The sequence below is a fragment of the Xiphophorus maculatus genome, chromosome 16 (assembly GCF_002775205.1).
Source record: "Xiphophorus maculatus strain JP 163 A chromosome 16, X_maculatus-5.0-male, whole genome shotgun sequence".
Taxonomy (NCBI): domain Eukaryota; kingdom Metazoa; phylum Chordata; class Actinopteri; order Cyprinodontiformes; family Poeciliidae; genus Xiphophorus; species Xiphophorus maculatus.
In genome coordinates this window covers 24,249,293-24,270,911 of record NC_036458.1, presented here as the reverse complement: position 1 = coordinate 24,270,911, position 21,619 = coordinate 24,249,293, and the positions used below count along the sequence as shown (strand labels likewise).

Sequence of the window (21,619 nt, the reverse complement as noted above, 5' to 3'; positions counted from 1 at the left end):
TAGAGATTTAAAGACTCCAGGATCTCTTTTAGGGGCTTTGTTTAGAACACAAACACAACTAACTGCTAACTCTAAATAATTAGACAAATTAGTGTATTTCTTTATGTGATTTGGTTCAAGATGTCCTGTCCAGGGTGACCCCGCCTCTCGCCCGGAACGTTACCTGGAGATAGACACCAGCAGCCCTCCTGACCCCACTGGAGACAAGGGTGTTAGAAAATGGATGGATGTCTCATAAAATGTTGTCATACTAAAAAGTTTTTTTTGTTGTTTTTTTTTTTTTTTTGCCAAATGTGGTTTTTAGAGGAGTGGAGGTGTGTTTGGTTGTGCGCAGAGGGAGGGGCTCTCTGGGGTTCCATTAATTCAGCAGTGCAACAAATGCTAATGTTGAGGCTGCTGTTGTTGTGAGACGCGAACCGCTCGGTGCGCCTCGTGCCCTGGAGATCTCAGCTCTTTGTGTTTTACCGTCAGAAGTCCAAATATTTTATTTTGAAGTTTCACGGAAGTTGCGGCTATTTTTCGGTCACATTGACACCGCCGCGGTTCTTAACGTCGACAACGAGCAAGACAACAACAAGACACGCACGAGACCAGCGGGAACCTGTCTCCCTGAGTTCAGAGGTAGGAGGGACAGGGTCTCCGGGGTCTGCAGGGTCTGCGGGGTCTGCGGGGGTCTGCCGGGTCTCCGGCCCCAAACAAAGAGCGGCCAGAGACCTGCAGCTCTCACTGCTGCGTTCTGTCCTCTCGATTGTTTATTGCTCACAGAGCTGGCGGAGCTGTATTGTTGAAGGTGTGATGTATGACCGTACACTGAGGTTCTGTTAATGAGGTAAATAGTTTCTTTGTTGTCTGGTCAGACTTTGGGTTGAAGGCATTTTGAAAGTGGGCGTGTCATTTTTGGTTATAAATGACCTCTGAGACCAATTAGAGCCGCGCTCAGCATCCTATTGTGTTAGGAGTGTTATGCACGCACTTTTTAAAAATATATCTAATTTAATTTGCACACAGACTTGCAGACATCTGATTCCCTGCTTCTTAATTTCGCGTAGTGTCTGTTTCACCGTGGACTGGCTTTGATCAGCTCTGGGACTAATGGCTACTGAAATACTAACCTGGTCAAGCCGCAGGCTGAGTTGTTGTATGGAGCTAATAGATTCTGTAAATTACATGTTTTGGTTAATAAAAAAAAGAACACACTGAAACAATGTGATTTGTTTTGTTAATATTTTTACTCTTTACTTTTAAGTCTGTGTTAGTTGGCTGCATGGTGACGCAGCAGTTAGCAATCTTTTGTTGTTTTTGCAGCTCAGACTTTGCTTTGTCTCCAGGAGCATACATGGCTTCTCTCCAGGTACTACAGCGTCCTGCCACATCTCAAAATATGTTTGTTGGGTAAATTGGGCTTTTTAAATTGTCCTTGTGAGTGAGTGTGTGTACATGGTGTGTCCCACCTACTGTACCTCCATCCCCACACCACCCACGACTATGCAGAGAGAAGCAGGTGCACACTATGACTGGATGAATGAGAGCAAAATGACAAACTGCTGCTATACACGAGTCTAGAATCACTATTGTGATGTACATACAGAGTCCATGTTTTCATAATTGAGTACATTATAGGCTTTTTTTTATTTGCTCTCTCACAAAAAGAATAAAGAATTCAGAAATTATCATCTATATTTTAAAGCATCTGTGACGACTGTAGAATAATTCAGTCCAGGACTGAGCAATATGTTAGATTGAAGTCTAACCTATTCAAGGTTCAGCTTGATTTCTGTGATTCCAGTGAACCACTCCTGTCCTGCCAACGATCGCATTGAATCAGCCTCAGAGTTGAGATGCACACATCAGTTTCCATTACCTAGATTTTAGGTCACATTTACAAAATAATACAATTTTAGCTGATTACAAATTCTATTTAAGGAATTTAAAAAAGACACATTTCAAAAGATCCTCCTTTAGTCTTCCTTCAATGATTGGTCTGATGTTATACAGCACCTTTCCAGTCACACTGATCACTCAAATGCTTTACAGTTCAGACTGATTCACCCTCACATGCACACCAGTCAGAAGGCAACTTGAGGATAAGTGCCTTGCCCAGAGACACATCAACCTGTAACAACTGTTCCAATTGCAAAACAACTACTTTACCACTGACCCAGTCGCCCTCACTGTGAGGGCAGACACTGAAAAACAGCATCTTGTTTTGACTTTTTAAAAATAAAAGCCAAAAAGATTAGTCGACATTCCAAACTCTCTTAAGTCTTATTTTAACATTTAGTAAAACATTTCCCTAAAGATTGTAGGTACTTAACTTTAACTCTTTCTACACAGTTACCAAATCTTCTGATATTTTCTGATTCCAGTCAGCAGTAAAAGGGCGACCTTACTAGTTGTAAACACCCCACAGTCACATCTAAAGAGGCTACACATAAACAACACTTCTATCTTATGCTGCAGATTAGAACATTATCTTCTGAATTTGTAAAAATGTTATAGGACGTGAAATACTTCATGAGATCTCATTTCTAATAATTATGTTCTTTAAAAATATAGAAGCAGAGCAAGTAGAACCAGGCTTGGCTGCTCTCCAAGCCTTTGTACTAACACTTCTTAGTGGGCTGTGCTAACTGTGCCTGTGCCATTTGTTTCATGGCTCAGCACAGCAGATGGGTGACGGTGGGAGATGAATGGAGGCGGCGCCGTGATGAGTGGGTGGGGGCGGGTCTGCATTAATGGCATTTTGTGAGGGGGGGCAAGAACAACAATGGCCGACTGCAAGATGAACAAAAGTGAAGAAAACTATGTTTGATTTGTTTTCCTTAAGTATAAAAAAGGAAACTATCCTGTTGTCATTCATCCATCCTTCCTTGTATCTGTACTTGTATCTGTCAATGTTTTCAGTGTTATCAAGTAATAAATATGGTTTTTATGCTCACGCATTGGTATGCTGAAAAAGCTGATAGATGCAATAATGCATCTATCAGCATCTATAATTTTTTACTACGTAATTCAAACACAGAGCAATTCAGAAACAGATAAAATGAATTTAAAAACTAAATGACAAAATTGAAGGCACTAAAAAGCTAAAGAATGATATAAATGATAAAACATTTTTGGGGGGAGCTGCAGTAAGCAGTCATGTTCTCATTTCTGAGTTAAAGCCAGCAGTTTCTGCACATCTCAGGTTTTCAGGCAGCTTGTTCCAGAGCTGAGGGCGATGGTAACTAAACGCTGCACAGAGTGAGCATATGTCTGATGACCTGAGGAATCTATATGGTTCATATCTGAGCAGCTAATATGAAATATATGTAGGAACAACAGCATTCATAATGTTAAAGGGGCAGTACATGTAAAATCCAGCAGATGCTGATCTCATTATAGGAGCTTCTCCTCTCATCAGTGCTGGTAAAAAGTTGTTATAGGGTTAATAGAGGAGCCATGTTGTGATGACTTCCTGGAGGCGGAGTTTAAGAAAGATCAGGAGTTTCTCAAAGAGACAGAGGCCCAATTTCAAGGCATTAAATTTGGAAGTAACATTAATTTTAAGTCATATTTGACATATATATAAAATTTTTATAACAGTAGTTAACATAGCAACTTGATTGTGCTATAAAATAGCACTATGTGCCTGTAAAACGCATAATTCTGTTCCATTAAGTTCAATCGATAAAATGTTACTGTTTTGATATGTTGCACTAAAGAGAACAAAAGTAAAGCATTCCCCACTTCAAGTTGTATAGCAGATGATGAATACATTTACCTTCAGATTCATAAGTTATATGCTCAAGCTAATGTCCTGTTTCAGAAATGTGGATATTATTCTGATGAAGTTAAACTGAACTTGTTTAGATAATTTTGTACCTCACTGCATTTGACAGCAAGTCTCAGCGATCCTCTTCTACTGCCAGGCCTTCACCACAGTTTGTAAAAAAACAACAACAAATAAACAAAACAAACAAAGGTTTTACTGAAACTTAGTGTCTTGAAACATGCTTGTGTTTCAGTGTCTGCTCTAAATCAGCTGAGAAACTGGAAGCTGGTGGAGTAAAGAGTGATTCAGCATCATCAGTCACACACACGCCCCCCCACCCCCCTACACACACACAGGCTCTTGAAGCTTTATGAGCACCCCTGTTCAAAAACGCATCAATGGAACGGTAGCACGGTGGACTCTGCTTGTATTATTCTGTACATTTGATGTTATATTTTAATGATCTTCCTTTTTTAGCACCATAACTGTATGCTGTTATAATTTTAGTAAAATAATTCAGTTTTTTCCCTATTAATACAGATATCTGCCTATCTAATGAGGTATAACTAAAGGTCCGTGTTTATGAAACAAAGTTTTGGCTTTGATTTTTGGCCCAGATTTTTTAGGCAGTTGGGTTGACATCTCGCTGTACCTAAAATCACTGTTTGGATCTCGACGAATTCCTAAGATTGTGACACCATCAGAAATGCGTGGACGATTATTAAGTCTGTGAAGACAGACATGATGATCGCCTTTCAGTCAATCCAGTTTTTCTTCGAGATCCTTATTTTGCCTCCCAGTCTGCTGTGCTCTTGCCTAAGGTGTTGTATAATCCCTACTGCAGCAATAAGCATCGATGTGAGTGTGAAAGCTAATGGAGGAGCCGTTGTCATGGCAGCCATGTGATTTCACAGCAGCTTTTCGTTACAACGATAGATGCATAGATCGTCACATGTAAAGAGCGCCCTGGTCTGTTCTTACTTAGTCAAAATAAGCGTAGCTGAACGTGTTGTCATGGTGATGTATAGATTAGTTACACCCACATTCCCCTCCCTATCCCTCTCTCATCAGTCTGTGCCAGACTTCATTCTGGAACAATCGCAGAAGCTCCGCCTGCTCTTGCTGACGTCACTGCCTGCTTTGTGTGTGTGTGTGTGTGTGTGTGTGTGTTTGAAATGGTATGATACAAAGAATCTGTGAAAAGATCTATCCTCTTTTCTTCCTTCCTGAGCTGCTATTCTCTGAAGAAATCCACCGCTCCCAATCAACCTTGGGTACTTGCTGCTAAATGGGCTAACGGTGGAAAACTGTTTATCTGCTGAAATTGTACTTTGGTTCAGAATAAATAAATAAATGTGTGGTGTATCTTTGTATTCAGAGAAAAGAATAGAAAAACCCTTGCATGATGCTGCCTTCACCATGTTTCACTGCGGGAATTGTGGGTCAGTTTTTCACCACATATAGTGTTTTCCATCCATGCCAAAGGATTTTGGTCTCATCTGATTAAAGTGTTCCAGAACATGCCTGTTATTTACTGTGTTTTCTCTACATGATTTGTGGAAAATTGCAAACAGAACTTTCATGGAGTTCTGGAAGCATGATCTTTCGTCTTGCTACTCTTCCAGAGTTGTGAAGTCTAGTTGTTTTCCTGTTGGGAGATCCTGATGTCTGAGCTGTGGATCTCTGCAACTCCTCTATGGGCCTATTGGCTGCTTCTCTGGCTAATGTTTATAGTTTCCTCTCCATGTTCAGATGATGGACTGACCAGAGCGCATTAGATGAGATTCAACCAGATTAGATTACACGTGGACTCTAGTTATTAATCAGCTGATTTGAGGGCTAATAAAGGGGGCTGAATCTAATGCACCTCAGATGTTTCAAATTGTTTGGGTTTTTTTGTTGTTTTTTTTTCACCGAAGAGTTTTTGTGGCGCTAGTGGCAGTGTTGTGTTCAAGACCACCTAACCCGAGACCAAGACAAGACCAAGACCAGAGTGTATCGAGACCGAGACAAGACCAAGACTTTTAGGGTCCGATACCAAGTCAAGACCAAGACCGAGGGAAGTCGAGACCGAGTCAAGACCAAGACCAGCGCCAGTATGTGACAATAAAATGTGAAACATGATCAAAATCACTAAAATTGATCTAAAAGACCCACATTCACGTAAAAACACCTAGATATTTTACACAGAGAACTGGAATAAACATAAACATCTTTATTTAGTACTTCTATGTTGTAATCACAGAATTTCAAACAATCAAAGTCGATCAAAATAGTATTTTCTCTGCCTTTCATGAACAGTACATACATTTATGTTGTTTTTAAATGTGCTATTTCAAAACCATGTGCAAATATGTAAAACTGAAAAAATGCCAATCATTTCTCTCGTTTCTCTCTCGTATACAGATTATAGTTACATTATATAACTTTTCTTAAATAAATCTACATCTATCACCAAGTTGTGACAATATGTTATGAGACAGATAATTTGTTGAAAAAAAGATTGATCTCCTTCACTTCCTCCCTGAGCGACTACTGCCATCTGCAGAAATACAAACCCCATTGAAATACGTGCACAAAAACATGACTGACTTTTATCAGTTCTAAGACCCTTTTGCTGGATCAGATGGTTTGTTTTTGACCAAGCAGTGTATTTCTCCAGTTAGCACTGGGAACATGGAGAAAAGGCAGAGGAGCTCAATATTTTCACAGCTTGTCGGTCTCATAACATACTGACACAACATAGTGACATAAATATATAAAAAAAACTATATAACTTTTACAAAGATATTTTTTTGTTTTAACAAAGTTACATACTGCATCTTTAACTCTGCTGTTGAATGGATGTAGCAACTTATACATAACATACATAATAAAGAAATCTGACATTTAGAGGCCCAACTGCATGCGTTTCAAAAATAAAATTATACAACTGGAAGCAGTTTCATAATACGCCAAAGCTTTAGAAAACGTCAATGGCAAAACTCGAGAACAAGGATAACCATGTAGTTGAACAGTGGTTGAAATAAAGTAGGTGATACATAAAATTAGTTTAAAGTAAGGTTTCATTGCACTTCAGAAAGATTAGAGACTGCAGCATTTTTGCACCTAAACGTGCACGATGCTTAACTTGCTAGCTTTCCTAATATCACTTTTACACACAGCTTACCTTTCTTTGTGCTTTCTTTCAAGGTGTCGACCGTCTCTGATAGTGAAGCACTGCAGAACTTACATTGCGCTGTATGCTTTTTTCTCAATGTTGCTTTACAAATGTATTGTTTGTGCTTTAAATAGCCAAATTTTATAACCGATGATTTGGCCGACATCTTATCCCCTTCTCAGACAACCACTTGTAACTTTCAATCGAAGTGCTGCAGTCCGCGCTCAAGGTGAAAGGGGGTGGGGCGACAGCAGTTAAAAAAACAACAACATGCATTTACCAATGAGACGGGTTATTGCTTGGATTTGAATCAGGAGTGCATCCAATAAAAAGAAGGATCTTAAAGAAATTGATACTGATGATTTAGCGTTATTTTCACAGTTGTGGTCTTGACCGGTCTTGAAATAAAATACCGAGTCCTCAATGTCCGAGACCGAGACAAGACCGAGACCAAATGTGGTCGAGTCCGAGACAAGACCGAGACTATCAAAAAATGGTCTTAAGACCGGTCTCGAGACCAAGACCGTTTTCGAGTACTACAACACTGGCTAGTGGCTCGTATTTGTTTGCGACAGTAGGCAGAAAGGAAAGAGGCAAAGGCTGCCGGGAGCGGGAGTCGAACCCGCGACGCCCGCGTCAAGAACTAAGGCCTCCAAAGGCTAACCCCCTGCGCCACCACAGCATGCCCCTCAAATTGTTTTTAGTAAAAACATGTTCTCCCCCAAACCGTTTGAGGTATTTGGCTGTGTTTGGAACATATAAATTAACTAATGATAAGTTTGTTCTCAGGTCTGTCATCTTTTTGCTTAAACTCTGCAGCCATTCCTCCACCCTGCTCTCCCTCTCTTTGTCCCTCTTAGATTGGCTGAAGTTCTGCCATGCCTGTGGCCTCCACCAGGACAGAGCCTGGTGAGACCTGACACAATTCTTCATGTTCGCAGTTATCACCATAAGATTATTGTTGTCCGTTTGTTTTTTATTTTTTACAAATCCTCCTTCCTTTCTTCACCTAAAGGCTCTTCTCTATGCATCAAGTGAATACAAGAAAGTTACGTTTTTTAAACGTAATGTTGATTCTCATCAGCTGAATGTATGTATGCATGTGTGTGTGCGTGTGTGTGTGTCAGCTCCCCAGGTGTTGGACGCAATGAGTGACAGCACCACCAGCTCCACCATCGCCAACGACCTGGACCTCATCTACCTCAAAGGCATTATGGAAAGCCCTTTGGTGAGGCATACACTCAAATACGAACGTTTGAAGTGGATCTGAGATTTAAAATGAACACGCTAGTGTCATTTCCACTGAATTAAACCCCGGCTCACTGTTGGTGAACGTCAGGAGCAGGAGGAGAGCCCCAAGGAGCCGAGGCTGTCGCCAGTGAGGGAGAACAACGTGGAGCTCCTGCAGGAGATCCTCAGGGATCTGGACCCGTTCATGCAGCACTCTGACGCCGCCGCTGAGCTGGCCCGCATCCTCACACAGCCTCACTTCCAGGTGTGGAATGTACACAAATGCACCACGCTGCATTTTAAGCAGGAGCTTTGACTGACTAAAGATACATTTGAATATTAAACTAGAATTCTATGTCTTTTTCTTCCATTTAGTCTTTACTGGAGACTCATGATTCAGTGGCCTCCCAGGCATGCGAGAGCCAGCCTCCCAGCCCATGTGACTGTGTTGATCATGAACAGGAAGACAGCCAGACGACCAACCCGGCCCTGCCCTCTGATGCCATACGCATGGTTGGCATACGCAAAGTAGCCGGGGAACATCTGGTGAGAACTACATTAACTCTACTGCCTGTATTCCTGCTACAGCTAAACATTTCTACTTTCATCAAATCAGCAAACATTAGCTTTTCATTATTTTTCCCTGTAAAAAATATCTGATCTCAAAGTGAATGTCAACAGCATCCCCAACAACAACACATGATTAAAATAGTTTACTGTAGATATGTTGGGTGCTTTAATTTTGTGCAGTGAGAAAGTATTTATTCCCTTACAGACTTCTTCTGCTTTTTTGATCACATTAAATGTTTCAGATCATCAAACATCTTTAATATGAGACAAAGTTGAGTTTTGTAAAAAAAAAAAACATTTTTCAATGGATAATTTCAGTTCTTAAGACTGCAGTATATAACTTTTACAAAATATGTTTGTTTTTATTAGGTTTTCTTTTTTACTTTACATAATAATGACAGAATAACAGATAAGCTGAAAAGATCGAGCTCCTTCTCCTAATGCTGCAATCTCTGTCTTTAGAAATGCACCACTCAATAACAACCAATCAGAGACAGGGGAAAGGTCTTAGCGCTGTCAATCAACTTCCTAAATGTGTTAATGGAGAAACAACAGGAAAACCATTTATCCACCGTCATTAGTGGCCATGCTAATGACGGTGCTGCAATATTAATATTGCAGAAATTAATATTGCTGCAACATTAATTTCTGCAATATTAATTGCCCAAATTGGGATACGAATAAAATGAATCTGAATGCTAACTAGCCTTAGCAGTCGTGGTTGGCTCTATTGTGGTGAACTAGCTGGAGGGTAGCAGAGAACAAGGGGGCTGGGTTGAGCAGTGCATACAAGTGGATGATTCATAGCACTACCATGCTCCTCCTTGCTCTGATTGGTTGTTTCTGTTGAGGTCTTTATTAGTTCAGATGACAGCAGGTCTATCCACTTTACTCCTGCGAGGCTTACTGGAGAAACGATTATGGGTCTTACTTCCGGCGCCCACCGGAATTAGCAGTATTTCATTGTAATTTGTTGGGTTTTTTTGCTAGTCTATATTCATGATAGAAGTTACAGCTCTCTTTTTGGTTATAATTCAATATTTAGTAAAACTTGTTCACGGACACACCGTCTGCTATCAGAGAGCGTCTCACTACAGATGATCGTAATTGTGAGTTTAATCTCAGGGAGCGACAGGAACACGATCGTTACGTTTTGTGACGGACTGACCGTAAATTATCAGCTCGTTTCTCTGAAGTTCTGACTTAGAGAAAAGCAGAGAAGCTGGTCAGAGATCTGAGCTGCAGGTTTGCACCGACAGTATAAAACACCAGAACTACATAATATTAGCTTGGTGTGATGTGAATTTTATTTTTCGTTTGAATTTTAAAAATAATAAAGTTCATAATTCCCATCCCTCCCCGCAATAGCTGTAGGTTGCGGTAAAACAATATTGTCACATTTAAACTTTGATAGCTGGTGTTCCCACATATTTTATAGCCTAAAAGCTCTTACGAAAGCCGGTTAGCGAGTTGCTAAGATGTAAACAAATGGCGGTTCCGGTTTGCGGCGGAAGTCGCGCCCATAAATCACGCAAAGCCTCATGGGGGCTCGGAATAAGGTGGCTAGGAGGAAGCAGATTATCTCTCATGTTATACTGTCATGACATAGTGATAATTTTAACAAACATGTAAAATATATATATATTTTTATAAACGTTAGAAACATTATACTGCAGCTATAAAGGAGAAAAAGTTTAAAAACCGACCTATATTTGTGTAATGAGAAATATATTCCACTAATTGTAGATCCACGAATTTACTGTGACTAACGATCCGCTTTTTGAAACATTGAGGTGAAGTTCACAAGCAACACCGAACCATGACACTGCCAGATTACACCTCCTTCTTATAGAAAATGCATCTAGAACTTCCACCATATGTCCTAGCTTCTACATGGTTTAGCTGAGTGCTGTGGTTGTGTCCTGCTCCAATCATGTTCCAGAGACAATGGTAAGGTTGATTCTCTCCCGGATCTTTAGCAATATGTCTCCTGACAGAGTCATAGTTTTATCATTTGTTGATTGTTGTTCTTTAAGCATTTTCTGGATTCACTCAAACAGTTTTTGCCTGTTGTTTCAGGGTGTGACGTTCAAAGTGGAAGGTGGAGAGCTGGTGATCGCCCGGATCCTCCATGGAGGGATTATTGACCAGCAAGGCCTCCTGCATGTTGGAGACATCATCAAAGAGGCATTTATCCAATTTCTACCTTTCTTTAGGTTCTGAATCTGAGCACTTAGACTTTCTTTACTATAATCTACATCAGTATTTTTCAAAGTAGGGGGACTTTGTAGGGTTAGGACCGCCTCAGAAAGTTTGAGCAAAGATGATAAAAAACCCCCCGAAAAATTAAAAACAAATGATCTAACTACATTTTTAAAGATAAAATTTTAATTATATATATATATCATCTTTTTTAAAATCATTGTTATAAAGAATAATACTTACTCAAATGTTATCTGCCTTGCTCATTTTTATGATTGGCTGCTAAATTTATCCCAATGTTTTGCTCCTCAAGCTAGCATAGCAAGAAAGGGAAAAGCTGGACACTGCTGTAAAAAAAACCCTAAAAACTCATGGCCAACTAAAAACCAGAAAGTATGAGGCAGCGTTAATTCTAAATAAATGTAAAAAAGTTTCAAGTCTGAATAAAAGTGAGAAAAAACAAATTTTAAGTCAGGATTAGCTTCTCTGGTCAAGTTTATATATCCAAACAGGAAATGTGACTTTGGTTCCAGTTTTTTTCTGTACAGATATTTTAAACATAAGTCAGAAATTAAATAATAAAGTCATTTGAAAAATATTATTTATATTACAAACATCACAAGAAATAAAATAAATGGTTGCTAATAGAGTTGCTAATGAGAGGTTGTCATCATCCTATATTTAATAGACATACATATATTGCCTGTAAAGATGTTGCACCATCTGTGCCAATTGCTAATATAGCTCTAAAGCTAGTCTACATTTAAAATCGAATGATTTTGCCTTTGCTTTAAAATGGGAAAACCATGTTATAATGTGACTGTGCTCTTCTTCTCAAACAGCGTGATATCACATCTCCTGATTTAAATATTTGACGCCTCGCTGAAGGATGGTTTAAAAATATGATGAATGCTGTTTTTATATTCGGATCCTTAAAGAGAACTTCAAATCTGTTAAAAATCAGCATGGATAAGTGAAAAATGTTAATGTTGCAAGATTAGCTCCAATGTTGTGATTCACTTCAATTTAAATGTATTTAATCAAGGATAGCACATTAAGCAATGTTGCATGTGAAAAACAGAGCAACCGTTGTTTTGTATATAGATTTTCTAGTCACAAGTTGATTTGAAAACTGAGTTCTTGGTTAGATCTTTATTAAAAGACAGTCAAATTAAAGATTCTTGTCGCACACACACACACACACACACACACACACACACACACACACACACACACACACACACACACACAGAATCCAATGCTGAATTCTCTTACTATAAACAAGAAAAACATAAAAATGTATATCAGAAAAAGCTAATACTCCACAACAAATTAGGTTGGTATACTGTACATCAGTGTTGCCTGGTTGTTATTGGTACATTGAACTTTTTTATTTCATTCTATGCAACAGTTTATAGAAAAACACCTAACAGCTTCATCGTAGAGAAGAGCTTTGTGAATAATTAATTTGAACATACTGTTCTTGTGTTCTGACAGGTGAACGGGCGAGATGTGAGCCAGGACCCCAGGGTGCTGCTGGAGGAGCTACAGGCAGCCAGTGGCATTGTGGTTCTGAAGATTCTGCCCAGCTACCATGAGACCATTCCACCAAGACAGGTGACACAAGCTAACACCACCTCCTGCTGGAAGCTCTTCTGTAATTTGTGATTTTTGTCATCCAGAATGAACGTGATGCCTGTTGAACCAATGAGTTGGGGAAACCATTACGTAAAGCCTCCTGTTTGTTTGAATTTGTCCAGGTGTTTTTCAAGTGTCACTATGACTACGACCCAGCCAATGACACCCTGATTCCTTGTAAGGAAGCAGGCTTAAGGTTTGAGACAGGAGACATCCTTCAGATAGTCAACCAAGATGATGTCAACTGGTGGCAGGTAAGAGATTTACACACAAAGCAATTGTAGCATGTAGGATTTATCTGCTCAGACTGTACAGTCTAGATATGCACCGATCCAGATATTGATATTGGATCGGTTCCAATTTAGAAAAATCTTTTAGATTGGGTTTCGGTCACAATGAACCCGATCCATGAGGGCAGATCTATTCGGCCTAATTCTATACTTTATGCTCTAAGCAATGTTCTGCTTTATTATTTATTTTACATTATATTTAGAATTCCTAATTGCACTTTCTGAATCAATCCGAGAGTGATTGATTCAAATTAAACAAGCGTTTTTAATCTAACAAAACCCAGCAGATTGTATGGAGGCATTGAGTCGAAGTATTCACTCTTCACAGACGAGAACGTAGCGACAGCAGACAAAACGCTCATGTTGTCGTTGACTTCACAGCAATCCCTCATACTGAGCATGCACGTCACAAGAGAAAAAAACTCCCCTTTAACAGGAAGAAACTTCCAGCAGAACCAGAACCAACTGGGGGTTTGAGAAAACAGAGCAGACACAAGAGAAACAGCAGCAGTACTTTCTACTCAGCTAGTAAAGCAAAACCTACAAACATTTTCATGTTTCTGCAGGAGATATTTGAGTATAAGAACAATCAAGACACTCATTTTATTTAACGTCCTAATTTTCCGTTTCCTTTTTTTTTTTTACTACAAAATAAAATTTGCTTCAGTATCTGTTACGACTGGCTCAAGTTCATAACAATAACGGGAGACCATGCAGGGATTAAAGTGCATAAAAAAGGAATATTTATTAACTCAAACAACAATGGATTGAGGATGTCAGTATCAGTGGTGTAATGCAAATGTTTGGATGTGATGTATGAGTGCATATGGAGTTGTTGAAGTGCAAAAACAAGAACAAACTCAAATGTGCAAAAGGAGGGGAGCTGAGGCCTGGCAACAAAACACCGCAAGCATCAAGGAAGAGTGGACGCTGAAGGCGACCCAGAAGGTGGAGACAGCCAGGTTTAAATGCTCTGTGCTCCAAATGAATAAAATCAGCAGCACCTGTAAAGGGGAGGAGCACAAAGACAGACAAGACACCTGCAACCCAGCCATTAAGGCCCAGGGCCGTAACAGTATCCTTCATAGGAGCTTGGGACTTTCCAGTCTTTGTTTTAAACACTAATATTTTGAACACTGCTGTGTGGCTGCGCATGGTGTTCAGGCCCGACATGTGGAGGGTGGAAGTACAGGGCTGATCCCCAGTCAGATGTTGGAGGAGAAAAGAAAAGCTTTTGTGAAGAAGGATGTGGAGTTGGCACCTGCAGGTATGTGGACTGAAAGAACTAAACTCTGATTAAAACTCCAGGGATTTGCTGCCATCTGCTGGTAAATTCCCACCTCTGTCCTGTCATATTCTTTAAATTAGAATACTTTGAAAAGTTAGTGACATCTTTAACTAAGTAAAAGATATTATGTCAATTAATACTTAACAGACTGAAAACTTCAAGCTTTATTTCTGTTAGTTATGATTTTCAGCTTCCAACCAATGAAAACATAGTTAGGATGAGAATATCAACATTTTAAATCAGAAATATGAGCTTAATGAAAATATGTTTAATACCTGCTTAGAGGTTGTTATTTTCACTTCAACACAGATTCAGATTTTTTGTATACGACTGCATGAAATGGCAGCTGAATGGATCCACCACTGAGTCTGTGGAGACGATTCAGTCAGCTAATGCAAGCCTGGCTACACTAAAACTGTTTTATTATGGTGTGACAGGAAATCTTTGCACTGGTCTTGGAGTGAAGAAGAAGAAGAAAATGATGTATGTGACCACAAAAAATGCAGGTAATCGTCTGATTTCACTGTTTTTACTTCAGAAAATGTACATTTCTTCCCTGAGTCCTTCTGAAATGTTCCTTTTTATTAAGTTGCTTACCTCATTTCCTTTAACCATTCATCTCCTTCATAGAGTTTGACAGACATGAAATCCTGCTATATGAGGAGGTGGCCAAGGTTCCACCATTCAAAAGAAAAACTCTGGTTTTAATTGGAGCTCAGGGCGTTGGGAGGCGGAGACTAAAGGCCAAGCTGCTGCTGAGGGATCCGCAGCTCTTCGGCACCACCATCCCATGTAGGAAACCCGACGGCTTTCAGTGATTCCATTATTTGACTTGAAGCTCAGAGGACACTTTTAAGATTTCTGTCATCTTTGACAACAAGTACGCTCCCTCTAAAAATCTGGAAATGACTGTGTTTTTGTGTGTATCCAGACACCTCCAGAAAGCCTAAAAAGGGAGAACGTGAGAGTCGGATGTACGCTTTCACAAGCCGCAACAAGATGGAGGCTGACATCAAGAATGGCCGTTATCTTGAATATGGAGAATATGAAGGCAACTTGTACGGTTTAAAGATTGACTCCATCCATGAGGTGGTGGAGGCGGGACGCGTCTGCATCCTGGATGCCAACCCACAGGTTTGTAGACACGTTCACCTTCTCCTTGGGATTTTAAAACCATTAAAACTTAGATTAAAAACATGCTTTTTACAATCTTGATAAAACTGTCACTTTGTTGTGACAGCATCTCTTGTTATATTTACCTGATCTTAAAATTTGTTTTAGAATCTGAAACATTTAAGTGTAATTAAGCTACAAAAATACCTAACAGAAGAACAGAAAACCCAACGGGAAGCTAAAGTCTAAACTCTTCTGGCTTCTCATGTGGTTCATGAGACAGATAATCTGTGAAAAAAAATCCTCTGCCTTCTCCCAGTGATAGCTCCAGAAATACTCAGTTCAGTCAGAAACAACCAATCAGAGTCAAGAAGAGGATTTTAGCGCTGTCAATCATCCTGTTGTATGTGCTCCTCATGCCCAGCCCCTTGCTCTCTGTTACAGCTAGTTCACCACAAAAGAGTCTGTCATGAATGCTAAAGCTATTTAACATAGTCACAGGTGAGTGGGGATAAACAATTTTCCCAGAACAGTAAATTGTTTCTCGGACATTATCACATTTAGCAGCATGTATATGAGGTTCGTTGACAGCGCTAAGACCCTCCTACTGGCTCTGATTGGCTGTTTTTGACCGGGAGCTGTGCATTTCTTCAGATAGTCAAATGTAAATTTCTTCTTGTGGAGGAGCTGGACTTTTTTTCACAGATAATCTGTCTCATATTGTCATGACATGGTGACAGTTTTACCAATATGTAAAGAAATATTTTTTTAAATAAAAGTTACTTACACAGATTTATCTGTAGTAAATTTCTCACCGTTTTAAGTTGACCCTGGAAGTAAAGGTGTTATGAGATTCTTTTTATTATTATTTTTTTCCATAATTCTTAGAAATATTGAGGGTCAGCCATGATCGTCCATTTGTTGTTCAGTTGCCATGACTACAAGCTCCTACAGCTAGAACTTTAGGAGCTTGTAGACATATTTACGTATTTGTTTGTAGCAGCTGTTCAGCTCCAATTCATGAATATGAATTTGCCCCTTTACAGATTCCTTCAGTTTGTTTTTCTTTCACAGTTAAATGCTTCTGGTCAACAAACTTTAATATGTATCAAAGATAAGTCAAGTAAAGACAAAAAGCAGCTTTTAGTGTTATTAAAGAAAAAATCTATCTAAACTATGGAGCACAGAAAGGAGCATGGGGGATTTTTTTTCTTTTGCATTGTCTAGCAATAAATTAGTACATACATCCTGCCATATTTTGTTATAGTGATAAGTATACATTTAAAATTTATATTTTTTATCAGTCTTTATGTATACCTTTAATGAACCTGTATAACCATTTTCATACATTCTTAACTCTTTGGTGCAGAAAGCTGTCAGATGGCGATATTATTACCCCATGAAAATAACTCAAAAACAGTTCAAATAGTTTGGATGTACTTTTTCTTCCTTTCATTCCTACTTACAGAAAGTTTTTGTTATGTTTATGCCTTAGAGTTGGGAGGGAAAACTCATGTTTGAAATATTTTGCCACTGGCATTCTGCACATATGTTTGTGGTGCATTTGTGTCCTAAATAAAAAGACATACAACTTCAGATATCTCACAAACGAGACACTAACATACATGGAAAAACCTTGCAAAATCTTTTATTGGAGCAGAAAGACTGTCATTATTCAACATGCCGCATGAAGTGACTAGTAAATACATTATCGCAATACAACGCAAAAGAAAAATGTTCCCCCAAGTCCTCTGAGGGGCTTCATACTAAACCAACCTGGTCCTGTTGGAAAACATGACCGCTCTCCCTCTTAAATCAGGCATTAATGGGAACAGGGAGGAACTGAGTTAGATTTTACTGTCAAACTCCAGACCACCACAGTGAGATCCATTACCCTTAAATAGAGAAAACATGAACCAACGATCAAGCCCTCCAGGAGCGGTCAGCCTACCAAAGTCACTTTTGTGATTTGTTGTGGAAGGCTACCAGCACCAGGCTGGTGGAAAAACCAGGTTCCATGACTGTAATGACGGGCAGAGAAACTTTCTGTTGCCTGTAAGATCTGTGATGTGTGTCATGAAGTACTCCTCTTTCAGCTCTTTTAGTTTTTTGTCATGAACTCTAAGATATGCTCTCTAAAGCACAGGAAAAGTGTTAACTTTGATACAATGTTAAAGTTAAAATCTAATGTGTCCATTTACTCTGCATGTTGCTTCTAGTCTCTCAAAGTGCTGCGGACCTCGGAGTTCTTGCCCTACGTGGTTTTCCTGCAGTCTCCTGATTTTGAGGTGCTCAAAGCGATGAATCACTCGGCTGTGGAGGCTGGGGTGGTCACAAAGGCCCTGACAGTATGAGCAAAATGAACCTTTTCTCTTCTTCTAGAGCACTGAAAAATGTGTCACAGAAGTGCGCGGAGAGCCAATCTGTGTGTTCTGTGTTGCAGGACGAAGAGCTGCAGAGGACATGTGACGAGAGTGCTAAAATCCAGGCTGCCTTTGGTCACTTCTTTGACCTCACCATCGTCAATGAGAACCTTGATGAGACTTATCGCACCGTCAAAGCAGCTCTGGAAACAGTTTCCAAAAACCCACAGTGGGTCCCAGTCACTTGGGTGTTCTAAGACCTGGGAACTCTGCCCACTTGTTTCAATTCTCAAGACTCATGTTTTCATCAGTTTCAACAGACATCTGGCATATCCTGGACCAAATGCACCTGGACCACAGCAGGAACTGTGTGTGTAAAGTGTGTGTAGAATAAAACTGTCATGATGTGAGGACTCGGCATCCTTTGGTACAATTCCTCTTGCAGAACTTAGTGTGTTGGATGGTAAAGGCCCGGCTGGCTTCAGGTGCACTAAAGTCTCAAAAAGTTGTTGGATGATTTGAAGTCTTCTCAGTAAGACTCTGTGCATGCACATGCATGCGTCTGTGACCCTGAGGACTTCAGAACTTTCTATTTTTACGTTTTACTTGCAAACTTCAGACATTTATTTTTCCATTGGTTACATATCATAAAGGAGGTCAGAACTTTAGGGGTCAAAATGTGCCAAGAGATTCATTTCAGACAGAAAACAGATCCTGCCAACTAATATCAAATATTTTTCCACTTGCTGTTAACGTACAAATTGCTTGGACATTCATACACAATAATGTACCAGACTAACCCCGGCTTATTTAAATCATGTGTTGCTCCATCAATCTCCACCACAAATTCCAATATGGCTGCCGCTCATGTGAACTACAGCCTTAGCAGCAGTAATAGGCTTTTATTGAAGAATCATTAAGTTTTTAGCTGATTAAGTCAGACAAGCAACATCTGGTGGTGAACATATTGGTGCAGAGAATATACAAAACACAGAGAAGCTTGTCGTTATGCTAACTGAGTGTAGCGGCTAGACTATCCCCCTGGTTAGCTCTCCTTCAGAGGCCTTCCACGCCTCAGTGGGTCTGGGTTGTTTTGTTAGGAAAAGCTGGTAGTCAGACACTGTATGCCTGTAATATATTTAAGGATACTGAATTTCTTAATGCAGTGTAGCATTTTTGTATATGTTACAGAAGCAGTACGGTGGTAAAGTTATTGTGAAATGTACATTTTTTTCATTGCAAAAACAGCAGCAGATTGTCAGATGCAATTTTTTTTCTAGTATAACCCTGCTGTTGAGATGGAAATAAAGAAGTTGGAGATTTTTTTCCAGTAGCTGGACAGACTATCCTTTACATGGGAATTATATTAACCCAAAGCATGTGACATAATATTGTTAAGATCTTGCAGATGGTCAGAATATACAAAACCGATTCATTGTAATTTAAATAACTGAGGCATTAGATGTTGTCAACTCTTCCGTCTGTCTAAAAGGCAATGATCTGTGGGTTTTGTGAAACAAATTTAGCGAACATAAAACTGCATTTGAAAGAAACTCTTTCAGTGTGAGTCAGCCGTAAAACTAATTGAGCCAGTTGAAACAAATCACAGTCTGAATGCTTTCAGTCATCCCATAATATTGCCTTACTCTCTGATTATGTGACTTTACAAACTGCAACACAACTGCCAAGGACTCAGACCGTAACACAGATCACCAGAGCAGCAGCGGTTCTGAGAACTGACGTGTTACACAGTTTGGACTCTCTGATAGAAACCCCCAACGTTATGCTCCTTAAAAACGCTGCGTCGCTTTAAAACAGTCCCTCAATCCCAGCTGACACTTTTATGTTGCGCTGATCCAGATCTGTTTAACTAGATCTCTTCTTTTTGTAGATAGCTTGTATATACACAATGGTATAAAAGGTATTTATATTGGTTTAAATGTCCAGAAGGCCATTTTTAAATACATGCTTATAACCCATGAGTGTATAACACAAGATCTATGTTGTTCCTTCTCACATTCCCACTGCTACTTGCCGCACTGGCTGCGTTTCCATTACAAATTTCAGCAAAACATTGTTGATATTTTGCCAATGCCAAAAAAACACAATTTTGCAATTGCGATGTTTCCATTAAATAAGAAACACAATTAAATTCACGCGTGAATAAGTTTGCTCACGCAAAAAGTCATTAATGAACGAGCCAAGGACTTCCTGACATCTTTTTCGTCTTTTCCTCCAGCAGCAACATCCAGTTGTTTGATCACACTTCGATACCACGGAAAATCACCTCATCCCAGAACAAAAGCATTTTTATCAAAAACCGCGAGTTTCCAGTAAGCAAATTTATTTTTGTAATTTCTATTTTCGCAATTATATGGTCAATGGAAACGCAGCTTCTGATCATGGTTCTGACTGGCAGCTACTGGATGATTTTAACGCACAATGTCGAGTCATAAACAAAAAAAACTGGTGCTTGTTAAATACTTAATAACTACTGATTGTTACCTGGCAGTGGTGGTTTTAGTTCCTTTTGGGAAGAGATTTTTAGTTACTATCTATGCTTTAGATCCTAAATGTTCCTGAAGAACAGACGTTTGTCTGGGAGCTTTTAGGTTCCGATCACCTGGAAAGTTTGAGAATATCTTTATTGCTCTCCTGAGGACATTCCAAAACCTCACTCAATTTTTGAAAATAAAATAAATGTAATACAGGCATTTTTTCCTTCATCTTTATGAATATTGCTACATCTTAGGACAGAAGCAGTTGTTTTTTATTCTGATCTATAAAACTGATAATTCTCTGTATTAATAATTAAAGCAAGAAGTGTCTTCAAATATAGGTTTACAGTACATATCTCTTCCAGTATATCTACTACATAGTGTATACAGTGAAGATGGTAAAAAAACATATCTGTATTTGATATGAACAACTGAAACATTCCATAATATTATGTAAAACTTGCTCAAAAATGATGACACGCTGTTAATTATTTTTTGACAATTTGGATAAAGCAGACATTGTTTTGTATTAGAGATGTGTTGAGCAGCACTGTATTGTCAATTTGCTGTCTAGTAAAGCTTTGATTTGCTCATAAAAATTTAGTGGACTCTGGTTAAGAACTATAGTATCAGAAGATACTACAAACAATATTCAAAACATTTTTTGGTCAATATATTTACCTTGGGATCAGAGGCAACACTGGGTGAGAGCAATCCCAATAAATGTCGTATTGTTCTAAAAGAAAGATCAAATAGTTATGGATTCTTTTCCGTCTTTTAGGAGCCCCTGGGTGGGGAGTGCAGCTATTGTTATTTTCCTGTGTGTAGAAAACTGAAAGTCTGTGATTTCCAAAAGGCTGTCAATGTTTTCAGAATCATAATTTTCCATAAACAAGGTTGAACGCTCTAAAGGATAAAGCAGAGCTACTTTGCTGTCCTCCATTCTCCCTCCTGTTATCTGCTAGGCCAGAGTCTGGAGACACCTCTGTTTTAAACCAATCATATTTAACTATTTAATTATAAATATGGATCTGAGGCTCATTCAAATGGGAAAGATGCCCATTTGAATTTTCCAGCTGTCTCCTTTCTGCTGCTCCTGGTTCGGTTCATATGAAATTATTGAATCATATTGAAGTCTTGCTCTCACTCTTTCTCTCACAGACAGACATTAATTCAAACATCTTACTGACACTGGAAATTGCTAACTTGGATTGTTCTCTCGTTAGCAGTGTTCGCAAATAAGAAATTCTATTTTTGAGTTTCCGACTGGCTGGTCAAACTGGAAAATCCTCCATTTCCTGTTGACAACCGATATCTCAGTCCATTTTTATAACTTTGTATAGTTCAAAAACTACAAACTGTTACAAGTATGATGACTGAAAAACATATTTTGTCTTACTGTAAATGGAATGCTGGATTAAGCCTGATTTATTTTTTTGTTTATGTAATAATGGAAGCTTTCCATTAAGTATGCTTTAATCTTTTCAGAATAAATTATTGGTTTGATTTAAAT

The 21,619-nt window shown here is 39.1% G+C and overlaps 1 protein-coding gene across 1 annotated transcript; it reads left to right on the top strand.

The window, feature by feature from the left end:
* The first annotated feature begins 360 nt into the window (after positions 1–360).
* Positions 361–21,618, top strand: LOC102223423 (MAGUK p55 subfamily member 2-like). Its single transcript, XM_005811728.2, has 14 exons — positions 361–621; positions 7,775–7,823; positions 8,042–8,142; positions 8,254–8,409; positions 8,520–8,690; positions 10,794–10,901; positions 12,414–12,533; positions 12,677–12,808; positions 14,009–14,111; positions 14,570–14,638; positions 14,763–14,924; positions 15,064–15,266; positions 17,465–17,593; positions 17,689–21,618. Exons 2-14 carry the CDS (start codon positions 7,793–7,795, stop codon positions 17,863–17,865), a joined length of 1,662 nt encoding a protein of 553 aa, XP_005811785.1. The 5' UTR covers positions 361–621; positions 7,775–7,792; the 3' UTR covers positions 17,866–21,618.
* The last annotated feature ends 1 nt before the right edge of the window (position 21,619 follows it).

Coding starts and splice junctions, on each gene's coding strand:
- LOC102223423 (XM_005811728.2), top strand. CDS start 7,793: ATGCCTGTGGCCTCCACCAGGACAGAGCCTG. Junction 8,691..10,793: donor AAGTAGCCGGGGAACATCTG/GTGAGAACTACA, acceptor CTGTTGTTTCAG/GGTGTGACGTTCAAAGTGGA. Junction 14,639..14,762: donor TGTGACCACAAAAAATGCAG/GTAATCGTCTGA, acceptor TCTCCTTCATAG/AGTTTGACAGACATGAAATC.